At 41.1% G+C, this 12,275-nt stretch overlaps 1 protein-coding gene across 35 annotated transcripts in view; it reads left to right on the forward strand.

The window, feature by feature from the left end:
• Positions 1-12,275, forward strand: part of Kcnma1 (potassium calcium-activated channel subfamily M alpha 1) — a 708,132-nt gene that overhangs the window by 670,383 nt on the left and 25,474 nt on the right. For 18 of the 35 annotated variants that reach the window (XM_078039529.1, XM_078039534.1, XM_040272874.2 and 15 more), the window contains 2 exons: positions 3,856-3,969; positions 8,443-8,573. In XM_078039529.1, coding sequence (XP_077895655.1) covers positions 3,856-3,969; positions 8,443-8,573 — 245 coding nt within the window. Of the gene's footprint in view, positions 1-3,855; positions 3,970-4,759; positions 4,841-8,442; positions 8,574-12,275 lie in introns of all 35 variants that reach the window. The other 17 variants (XM_078039512.1, XM_078039502.1, XM_078039518.1 and 14 more) reach the window with 1 other exon arrangement.

The following is a 12,275-nucleotide window of genomic DNA, read 5'->3' on the forward strand; positions in this document are numbered from 1 at the left end:
GAAACTTGCCTCCCCTGGCCATGCCCTACAGAGGCAATGGGGACACATCTAAAGACTCAGAATCCCATATCAGTGAGAGCTAGAGCTATGGATAATTAAACTTGAATCTGCTGCTGCTTCTTTTTTTTTTTCTGTTTAGGACTTCTTATTCTCTCTCTAATGCTAATATTCTTAGTCATTTCTTGTGGCAAAACAGTGAGTTGTTTCTAAAATTGATTTCCCAAATGTTAGTTTACTAACAAAGGGGCGGTTTCCTGGATTTGCTATTCCTTAGCTGTACAACCTGGAGTACATTCCATGTGCCAGTTCTCTCAAGCACTGCTTCCACAGAGATACAAAGTACCACCAAACATGTACCCAGTGCTGTTGCAATAAAAGAGTGGGGAGCCAAATAATCAGAGGCTTGGATACAATTGAGACCAATCCCTCAGTCAATAATTGAGACCAACCTCTTGTGAAGAATGGAGAAAAATGCCACCATTTGGCATCAGAGGCCAGATTACCTCTTCCTTTTAATGGAAGGCACCCAAGTCTCCCTTCACTCCAAGGTTCCTTAGGGAATCTGAGAAGGACCAGAATTTTCCCATATTAAGGTCCCCATGAAAAAAAATAACGCTAGTAAATTCTGTTCATCTTTAACACAACTCTACATGAGAGGAAAAAGGGGAAATCTATTTTTTAATTGGGTTGTTATTGTATTTTGCTTTAAAAAAATGTGTTACCAGAAAAGTAGAAACATAAGACAACCCATTAGTATTGCTGAAGTTTTCTTGCCAACCGAAGCACACTGCTCTTGGGGTCGGGGATGGGGAGAGACAGATCTTCAATGGAGGGATGTCTTTGGATACCCTCCATGGTTTGTCAGTTGCAGATGCTAATGGAACCAGGCTTGGTGACTGAAGGGGAAAATGGAATATGAAAGCAAAATGAAAGAGGCCTAGGAAGCAAGCATGTCATTTCTAAATGAAGGTTTCATGCAAAGGAATTGAGTCTTTTCACAGCTGAAAATGGAATCTTTAAATAAGATAAAATAAAAGGATGCTTTGGCTTGTTGCAGATTCTGTAATGAAATACAGTTTTCCTAATACCGTGTGACCTGCATTTCTCCCTGGTCTATGGGTGCTATTCCTTGACGTACAAACCCGTATTTTCTCAAGTCAGCATTTGATGATGGATGTCAAAATACAGGCCATGTATTATGCATATAGCATTACCGATTTAAGGTGTTTACTTGTCAAGTTGAAGAAATTCAAAAACGTCACATCCACTGAATCTGCACAGCTGCCACTTGCAGTTTTTCATGCTTTTGAATGAAACTTCTGATAAAAACAGTTTAGTTTTCCCCTTCACTATTCTAGGGGAAGAAAACAGCTAGCATTTAAAATGCATGTTCTTGGTTATGAGGTTGGCTGAAAAACATACCTTCAGAAGTTCAGGAAGATGGACACTAGATTGTCTTTCAAAATGACTTGCTCTGTTCACAGTATATTATCATAAAGAATAAAATTAAGTGCAGTTAGGGAATGGATACTAAATAAAAGTTTTCTTCTTGAAAGTCTGGCACTTGATATGAAATTGATACATGGGAGAGTGGAAAATAAGAAAGTCCTTTTATATTTTTCTGGCATTTCATGCATAGGTACCTCCTCCAAACAACAGGCAATTATTGAGCACCTGTCATTTTATTCCTGACTCATGCATAGCCAAAATGCTAGGTTCAACCCAATCTTGTCACATTACTGGAGAGTGAGTCAGAAATCTGGTCATATAATCTATTTGAAGTTTTTTCCTGGTAATGTAGCATATGACTTTGAACCATAAGTCCCTAATTCCTGGATAAGTATGTGTGGCAATCCACCGAGGACAAAAGAATCCAAAGTCAATGTGAGCACCTGCCTGTCTCCCAAGGTGGGGTAGCAAATTGAGTCTCATATCCAACTGGAAAAATTAACTTTCAACAAATGAACGGATGAGGCAAGTAATTTTCTCCTGTTTATGTGTCTCTATGAATGCCCTGAGAGGTAGTCCCTGGACTTATCTGGGATCCTTTCTTATTCTCTCTGAAGTTATGATTTATCCAAGCTCATGTTCTCAGGTCTTGGGCCTGAGACCCAAGGAAGCTCAAACTGCAAAATCATAAACCAAGCAGCTGCTTTCCAGGTTTTCTGTACCCACATCTGCCTTATGATATTGGTGTTGGACCCCCTGAGAAATTCAATGGATCCACAGTAAACAAATGACATGTATTATCAGTTGGGAGGATTGTAGTGTTATAGTTAAAGCTTCATCCCAGGATTTCATAAACTGACTTCCAGACCACTCACGTATAATCGAATCAAGCCTTTATTGAAGCACACTGGTGGCGGCTGACCAGAACATAAAGCTGTTCCCCTGATCAGCCCCAAACAATTGCAAGGGCACTCCTTATAAGCCTGAGAACCGCAAAAGGGATGTTCAGGGGGTCTAGCCAATGCAAGCAAGCCAGGTTACAGAAGCGGGACAGTGCAGTCAAGCAGAGGGAAGCCTAACCAATCACAGTTAGTCCAGTCACTCCAGTTACAGAAACAGAGCCCCGTTATCCTAGATACAGAAACAACACCCCATTAGGTAGTTCTGTGTTCTTAAAGGTTTCTATAGCAAAAGGAAAAGAACATCTTGCTCCAGTCATGACTCTTCTACTTGGCATGGTTGTTTTACAGGATGAAGTCATAAAACAAAATGGAGTCACATTTGCTCCTCCTATCACAGTAATTGCAAACATAGAAAATTCCTTCTCAATTTGGCTTAAACAAAAATATTATATTTTATGTTGTGCATATATATATATATATATAAATATTATGCCATGTGTAAGCATGTAAAAAAGAGAAAGAGGAAGAAAAGAGAAACTCAGTGTGTGTATGAAATCTCACATATTAGGAAACTAAGTTAGGGTGGTTCCTGGGTAGTTATCTCAGGAACTTGGACAGTTCTGTGATTCATTTCAGTCAGTATCATGACGGTGCTTTGGTACTGAGCCAGTGTTCATCCTGTTTGCAAGATGGCTGCCACAGGTCCAGGACTGGAGGCACACGTAAGGATGTTCAGTGTATTAAATGAAAATCTCTTCTTTTTAAGAGCAAAGAAGCAATTCTTCAAAGCCCCAGTCAAGATTCCCCTACCCGACCTTCCATTGTCCAGCACTGTGTCAAAACCCAAGCCAGTCACTGACTGGCAGGAGGAGAAGCAATCACTTGGTTTAAGATAACAGTCAGGAGAGATTAGGTGTGCTGGAGTAACGACAACAGTGACAAACAAACAAGTTGCCATGGTTTAAAACAATGCAGCTTTGTTTTTCACTTGGACAGAATGCTTTGTGAGTCTGGGCAACTGTCCAGGGCTCCTGTCTACACTTGACCTCCATTGCAACCTGTGCCCCCACAGTTGTCGTGGCCTGGGATAGAAAGACACAAGTCAAATACTTGTACCAGAAGTGATCTGCATTGCTCTGTTCACTTGTCATGGGCCAGAGCATTTCAGGTGTCACATGGTCCTCTCTAACTCCAAGGGGACAGAGGTCAATTTTCCTATGTGCCAGAAAGGAGAGGGGATTGAAATCTGTAAGAAGGAATAAATAATTGGGGTAGTCTGGATTTTTAGAGAACAATCAAAGTGAGTTAGAATTATTTACAATGATTTCCTACTTTGTCCTTTAAAAAAATTACCCATCTGAGTTTATCCTGGGAGTGAAAATTGTTGACCTCTAAGTAATGCATAAGCTACATTTTAGGGGTTGTATATATAAACTGTACTCTCAATATTTCCAAATTTTCCACTTCTCTAATTTTTCTTCCTCCTCTGTTTTCTTGCCACTAGGATTCACACCTCCAGGAATGGACAGATCGTCTCCGGATAACAGCCCAGTGCACGGGATGTTACGCCAGCCATCCATCACCACTGGGGTCAACATACCCATCATCACTGAACTAGGTGGGGGTCATTGTTGGCTCTGGGGGGAATTTTTTTGTCCTCTTTTCCAGACCATTCAGGATATAAGGAGGTTGGCCTACCTTTTGCTCTTTCAGCCTCTTAATGGGTTTTGTTTGCTGTGTAGTTGGACAGGGGCAGGGGTAGAAAGAAATATGGCAGATTACCTGAAGGAAAATCTGGTCTATCTTTTCTCTGAGATGAATAGACAGTTTCCTTCATACTGTTCACTGTTTTCAAAGGAGCATGATATGATGGCTTTGAGACCAGGGCATGTATTTGGGAAAGGGGAAGAAAGGAGGAAAGGTTGTTCTATACGGATTCCTTCTCATGAATTTTCACTGGAAGCACCTCTTTTGAGCATTCTCTCTGGACAGCTTCCACAATCTGAATCCTCAAAATGTCAGGTCTACCCAAATTCACATGGAGAACTGGGTAGAAGCATTGGCTAAGATGTAACAACTTCACATTTGATCTGTTGTAGTTGAACATCTCAGCCAAAGACCATTTGCAGAAAATGGCCACTATGGTTTTAAAAATGATGGAATTTTGAGGGGGGCCATATTCATTGGCCAATGGAATCCCACTTCTAACCTGTCCATGGCAGGTCCGTGCTATCATTTATAAATTTGCAAAACTTAGGGGAGTGACTCTTCCCCTAAGACAAATGCAAACTGCTCATGGTCCTGGGTCCCTTTGCTTTAGAATGTTTCTTCTGTTATTCCCTCACTTTTCTTTTTTTGTACTTTCCTCCACTCCCTTTCCCCATCCCTTAAATGCCGTATCCAATTAGCTAAACCGGGCAAGTTGCCTTTGGTATCAGTCAATCAGGAAAAAAACAGTGGAACGCACATTCTAATGATAACTGAACTGGGTAAGAAGCGCTATTTTCCTTGACATCAGTATCTCCTTTTGTTCTGTTCTTGGTGTTTCCAACAATCATTGGCTTGTTTTTTTATTTCACTGGCTGTAACAGAAAGGCTACCCCATGGCACTGCTTTGAATGCGTTTTATTTGTGGCTCTGGTTGGAATTGACTGTCTTGTTCTGGCCTTTCTTAATGATTTTTTTCCCCACACAGCATCAGTAAACCTTTGATCACACCCATCTGACCTGGCAGTTGTTTCCAAAGCATCTTTGCTCTGATTCATTTTCTGTGGCCCAAGCCTTTTTTATTTTATTTTTCTTCCCACACGTGCCCCTGCTCTCCTGCCTTCTCCCTATCTTCCTCTTCCAACGCTGTCAGTTTGACTGACACATCTTCACAGCTCTCAGAGGAAGTCAAAGGAGAAATATAAAAATTTTAAGATAAGAAACCTAAGATGATGCTTCCCTCCAGCTGTTTATTTTCCTTTATTCTGACTTTATTTGCCTTTTTCCCCCCTACTAGGCCCTTTCTCAGAAGCTCTGGTTCTTAAGCCATAAAAGCAGCTGCTTCCTAGGGGAACCCTTCCTTACTAAAGCCAGATTTTTGAGAAGGGTGCAGAAGAGGAGGTTAGCGATCCAGCACGCTGACCCCACCCTCCTAGATTCATCCAGAAGATGAAGGCCTCTGGTCATGAGTGCATTTGTCAGGCCCTTCCACAGTTCCCCATGACTTGGTTAATAACTCCGTGAAGGGCACTCATCAGCAGCAGGTCTCAGAACTGGGGATTGATCTTCTAAATAGAGACAGTGAAAGTACTGCTCAGCAGAGGGGTAGATGGAGAGGTGGGAGCACCTGCCTTCAGATGACTCACAGACGAAATGTACACTCCATTTTCTTGGCCCCAAAATATATTTCAAAATAAGAAAGCAGGCTTTTAACACAGTAATCTTGCTTGTGAGGTGTCTAGAAACTAGGGAATAAATTGTCCACCATTCAGCCCTGCATTATTGTAGACGTAGCCATTCATCAGGCCAGATTCACTCAGGTCAAAGAGTACTGCACTATTTTCTGTTTCCAACTTTAGGAGAGGTGTCTTTTTCATGCTTAGCGTAGTTGGCTAAAAGCCTAGGTTTCTAGATTGCTCTTTTCAGTACTGTAGGGCCATAAGAGACCTGGAGAGCTCACGTGGCCCAGATTTCTGGTTGGAAAATTTATTCAAACACTTCCATCTCAAAAACCTACAGCAACATTTCAAAAACATCAGTGCCAGAAGTTTCTCTTTCTCTTTGGAATTCACATGCTGCTAACTAAATGGGATATCCTGATTTGTGATTAGTGGAAGAGAAAAGAAAAAGTTTTATGCTATAAATCTGAAGCAGCAAATTCAGGTATTCAATAAACATAAGTGACTCTCAGAGAAAGTCAATAGAGAAATTATTAAAGTCCTTCCCATACCAGATTTCTTCTTTGTGTGCAGAGAGCCTTCCAAAGGAGAAACACTAATCTGACCAACAATATACTTTTGGACAATTAGAAGACAAAAATTGCAACAAATCAGGTTTTGAAATCTGAATTGGCTTATTTATGATTCTAGAATGGGCAATAGACCAAAATGGTTTGTAATGCTGGATCCTACCATAAGGACAGGCTATATTTACAGCCAGAAAAGTGACATAGGGAACACAGAAGTAAAGTTTTGAGACAGCTTATTGGGTATTGGTGGTGTCTGTCTTCTTTAGACTATGTGGTCACTTGTGATTGGGTAGCACTCAGCACCTTGTTGCAATAATAAGTTATAGTCTGCTTTATGCATCATGTTAAGTTACAGTTCACTATATATGGAGACACCTTTAGCCAAAACTTAAATTGCATTGAAGCAGCTTTAGGCCAAACTTAATTCAATTTAACAAGACAAGGGGAAGGAGATGAAGAAACATCTACCACTTGAAGGATCCATAAGCAAGCCTTTAGTGTCTTGAGAAAGGCAGAGGGAAAGTAGGCATTTTCAAAATGCAGTGGGTGGGTAGACATTTGATGTCATAAAGGAGAAAGGTGGCCATCAAGAAAGCAACCTCCATTGATCTAGTGCATAACCTGATCCAAATGTTGGGTCAAGCTCACCGGCATGATCTCTTATGAGCTTCTTACTAACCTCAGGATAAGGCTGCTGTATAATTTCCCTCCTTTACAGAGAGAGAACCTAAAGGATAGGCTCTTAAGATAATTTTCCCAAGGAATTTGGTAACAGAGCCTGACTCAAAGCCCAGATGTCCCAGAATCTGGATTTTGGACTTTTACGGAATACCCTGTAACTTGTGTGTATACTACTAAGACAATAGGGACCCAAAGCAGTGAACTTTGGGAAAACAGAGCAAAGATTTTCCCCCATTAGAGTCTTTCTATAAGGAAAAAAATGGCATCATTTAAAAACAATTATATGTCTGGCCTTTTATCCTATCATCATTTATTCTGCCTCATGCAATAGACAAAAGTTGTGTTTTTCTTTTAAGAAAAGTTATCAGGAAAGTTACTTTAAAAAATTAAGACAATAACTCTAGGAAAGGGAATATCTGCTGATACATTTTAAAAAAGAATCAGGGAAAGGAAACCTCATCTGTTCTCTCCCTAAAAGCAAATAATTGTTCCAGAAATCACAAGTACCCCCTCCCCATCCCCATGCTTTTCCCCTATTACTTGCTCTGCAAAAGTGATAATTTCTGAAGCCAAGATGGGAATGGAAATTAATTTGTCACTTAATTTTTAATAAGTTAAAGACATCTGAGTGACACAACTAATCAGTCTGCACGTGTGTGTTAGAGGAGTCCTTGAGGAATCCTCAGATGGAGATGAAATACAGCAGCCAGGGCTGTATCTGCTTAAGTGGAAACAGAAAAGATTGAGCTGTTTGGAAGGGAAAGGGAGAACGTGGGTGTAGCCTTGCAACTCAGAACTCAGAGAAAGTCTTTGTCAGCAAGCAGTGGGGTGGGGAAGGGATGCATCCCACCTGGGGGTTCCTGGAGGTTCAGCAGGGCCTGTCGGCTGTGGGCTTGGATTCAGAGCCCTAGGCCACCAGCACCACCCAGGGCAATCCCCAGGGCAGGCTGTGGGTTATGCCTGAGGATGAATTTCTTGCTGTTTGCTTTTGCCCTGCTCCCAGTTCATTGCTTTTTCCTCTGAATATGTTGCTTTTTTTTTCTCTCTTTGTGGCTAAACTTACCTTGCCAGCATGGCTGCTCATCACTGAAATATGTCCATCTCTCAAAGGACTTGGCTACCAAAAAATGCCTCAGAGTGTTTTTCTGTCATGATTCTAAAACTATACCAAAGAACTGGCCAGCATGGTCTCCTGGTCCTCCAGCAGCCTGCTGTGCAGCAAGTCTGCTTGATCTCATTGCTCTCCAGGTCTTAGAAATTTGAACAGTCCCATAGGAGCATCCATTGAGTCCAACTGCCCCCTCCAGAGATCCATCCACAGCTTCCCATGCTTTTGTTTCCTTTTCAGTGACTTCAGTGTTTCTACACCCATCACCTGTTTCTACACCAGTGTCTTTAGGCTTTGCTACCCAGGTGTGTTTTTCAGTGCTAATTCTTTTCTTATGCTTTTTCTAGTGAATGATACTAACGTTCAGTTTTTGGACCAAGACGATGACGATGACCCCGACACAGAACTGTACCTCACGCAGCCCTTTGCATGTGGGACAGCATTTGCAGTCAGTGTCCTGGACTCACTCATGAGCGCGGTGAGTGGTCTAGCTCCCTCCTTCCTAGCCAGGGAGTGGAGGGTGCACCCAGTGGTGGACTACCTCTGATGTAGGAAGCTGGAGTTGCAACTCCTGCAGAGAGCAAAGCTTCATGAGGATTACAGTCCAGAAGGGAGTACCAACATTAATCAAAGGGTCATGGAGCAAACATTTGGTTATATATTCCTCAAAGTGCAGGGAAGTCTATGACCTGCTCTTGGGAATCAGAGAAAGATTCCCTAAGGAAGTGATATATACTTTATTCCAAAATGTGAACCATAAAGAGAGGACATTTTCTGGGAAGAGTATTCCCCAAGGAAGAATAAAAGCAAATGCAAAGGCTTAATAGTGCTGAGGAAACTGATTCTCTCAAGGAAGTCACAGAGAGCTGGTGAGCTGGACCACCATGAAAAAGGGCTGGGGAGGACAGACCAAGATCAGACCTCAAGATCTCAAAACCATTTTCATGGTTTTGGTTTTTTCCTTAAAAGCAATGAGGAGGCGAAAGTTTTTTAAATTACAGAGTGATGTAATCAGGTTTGTGTTTTGAGGGGTTTGCCTTGTTGGTCTGCTGAACATGGCTTGGGGGAGTAAGGTGGCATCAGGAAACCTGAGTACAAGGCCATCATAGTTTGAACTAGGGTAGAGATGGTAGAGATGGGAAAGATGGATGGATTTGTGTAGCATATGTTAATAAAATTGATAAGACTTCAGAATACAATGAACTGAGCAGAAAGTAGAGAGGACAGTGGGTCAAGGGTGATTCCCAAGTCACTGCCTGTCACTGAGACAGCAGCCCAGGCCTGAAAGTCAGGCCTGGGTGGTTCTCTGATGCAGGGAGGGGACAGAGTGATGATGAAGAGAGGGGGCAAGCTGGCTGATAGATCAAAACATTTTTCTAAATGGCTTGATGTGTATCAGATTGTCAAGGCATTTGTTGTCTTACTTTTGCAACCTAAAACGAATAACAATTTAAAAAAATAGATCCCCGCTTAATGGAGTCATCTTTCACTGCAAAAGGCAAAAGCAGACATTTAGAATGGGTCATAACCTGGGTATTGTGAAGTGTTCCCGCTGAGTGTCTTTATTTACTATATTGAAAATCCTCTCTATTTTGGAGTCATCGAATTCACAATTTGCAAAAATGCAGACATAGGCTGGATAAAAACTGACCTTTGGAGAATCCATGTAAAAGAGTTTTATTGAACACATTAAAACCATAAACGTAACTCAGAGATTTTTATACACATACATTTCTTAAACTGCTCAACAAGGTTTTCCTCTTGAACATGTTAAACAACTGATATGCTAATTATACATTATTCTCATCTATTCATTAGAGCTAATCCCAGAAGGACCTCTATTTGAGGAAAGAAAAAAACAGAGCTTTTAAAGACTAATTTAGATTATTCTATATTCCTGAATGTGGTTCAACTGTAAGCATATCTTGGTTAAAAATCAGAATTATGGATTTAAAAATAATTAAGAAATAGCATTCATCTGAATTAAGTTTGACTGGGCTGCATGCCCTGCCATCATTTTCCGAGCCAACAAGGAGAAAAATACACTCCCTAGAGAAGGGCATTTCTTAGGCTCTTAACCTAGCCAATGATACCGGGGCTCATCTTTCTACCTGCCAGTGATGGTGAACTTGGTTTGGGCCGACTCTTTGAGCAGGCCAAAAGGAATGATAGAAGCTACAGGACATGCTCATTAGAGCACCAGATTCTATATAACAGGCCTGAGCATTCTCCAAATCCAGGTTTCCAATGGACTTTGGGTAATTCATCTCTTTAGAAATGTCATTGGAATTCTTATCCTAATTATAGAATTTTCAGAATACTATTCTAAGAGATGATTAAGCTGTTGGTTATAGTATATCTTGTTTTCAGAATTATAAAATATTAGAATTTTTAAAACTTCAGATTTATATAATTATTTGTTTGTACATATCAAATATTCAGTGTGTTCTGAGCAGAACCAGTTACTAATTTGCAAGCCTACTTTTTCATAAATTACTAAGAATTTCAAAATGGTGACAACAGAATATTAAACTAAGTGAGGGACCCCGAAAATGTAGATCTGAAAATGTAGAACCTGTGCACTTCACAGGTTGAACACCCATGGACCTAGCCCTAGTTCCAAGGAATGCAATTGGATAAATAGTAGAGACCTTCTACACAATCAAAGGAGCCTATGGTGGCCATGACCTGGTGGTGGGGGCACTTTTGGATTTGATTTGCACAGCTCTTTATTACATCACTAGGGAGTCGAGAATAGACCTGGCTTAAGTGTTGAGGCCAGACATTTAACTTGTCTACTGATAGTGACTTTTCAAATCATTTGTCAAAAAGCCTATTCAATTGTTCCAGACCGTATTTGTATTGTCTGGGATGAACAAGTTCCATAGTGATGATTGGGTCTAGTTCAGCACATTCAATAGGATCTAGACTTTTTGAAAATGTGTTCCCTACATTCCACTAATGTATGAAGAAGTAGATCAGTCAAGTACCAAGGCAGTGCCTCGACTCAGTGGGTGGAAATATAGAGAAAGTGAAACTCCTTTGAATGGCAGGAGACAGAGGTGAGCTTGCATCTCAGGCATTGCTCACAAGCACCATCATGACTTCCACACCAATCTCCATAGACGCTGATGGTCTCTTCTATCCTACACACTTCCCAAATTGCCAATTAATCATGTGTCTAAACATTCCCTGAATATTGGCCTTCATAACTCAACTCCTGCTGCTCAGTGCTTCATTTGTTAAAAGGATAATGTTTTGATTCATCATGGGTGTTCCTGGAATAGATAGGGGTGCTACAGATGTGGTCTTGTGGCTTCATCCTACAAATCAATGGCAGAAACCCACTAGGAGAGAGAATAATTGTGCTTATGGGTTTAGCCTCCAAGAAGAGATCACTACATTTTCAGGATGGTCCCAGCTTGCTCACTCGCTCTCGCGCTCTCTCTCTCTCTCTCTCTCTCTCTCTCTCTCTCTCTCACACACACACACACACACACACACACACACACACACACACACACGATGAAAGGAAGTCCTCTCCATCCTAATACTTTCCTTTTAACCCCAACACCAACTTCAGTTTTACCAGGACTCTCTATAAAGAAAACCTAAGGCATGGACTCAAGAGGCAGACTAGATGCAGACCCCAGCACCACCATTTACTGGCTGTGCAACCTGAACCTCTCTGTGCCTCAGTTTGCTCTTATTTAAAATGGGGACAATAAGCATACTATCACTTAGGGGTTGTGAGATGAGCAGTGTTTAAGGTTGTAAAGTGGTTAGTGTATCACTTGGTACATGGTAAGCCCTCCACCTATTTATCCCTGTTACTGTTCTTCATGTTGATTTATTGAGCACTTAGTAAATGGCAAGAATTGTTCCCCATGCTGAGGATTCAGCAAAAGAAGAAAGACACAGACCCTGCCCTCCTGTCATTTAAACTGTGCTTCTAGTGGGCTAAGCAAGGGTAGTGACTATGTAAGGGAATAAATTAACAATGGCATATAAGGAAAATACATTTGAAGTACATGAAATAGTTTGAATGATGAGGTTTAGGAGCAAAGTGGGTATATACTTCAGGAATGTCCAGAAGCAACATCTCCATGTTCACATCTCTAATATCAGTGAACTGGCCTCTATTTTCCAGAAATATCTGGATTTAAGTTAGAAAGGTTGG

The sequence above is a fragment of the Ictidomys tridecemlineatus genome, chromosome 1 (genome assembly GCF_052094955.1).
Source record: "Ictidomys tridecemlineatus isolate mIctTri1 chromosome 1, mIctTri1.hap1, whole genome shotgun sequence".
NCBI lineage: Eukaryota > Metazoa > Chordata > Mammalia > Rodentia > Sciuridae > Ictidomys > Ictidomys tridecemlineatus.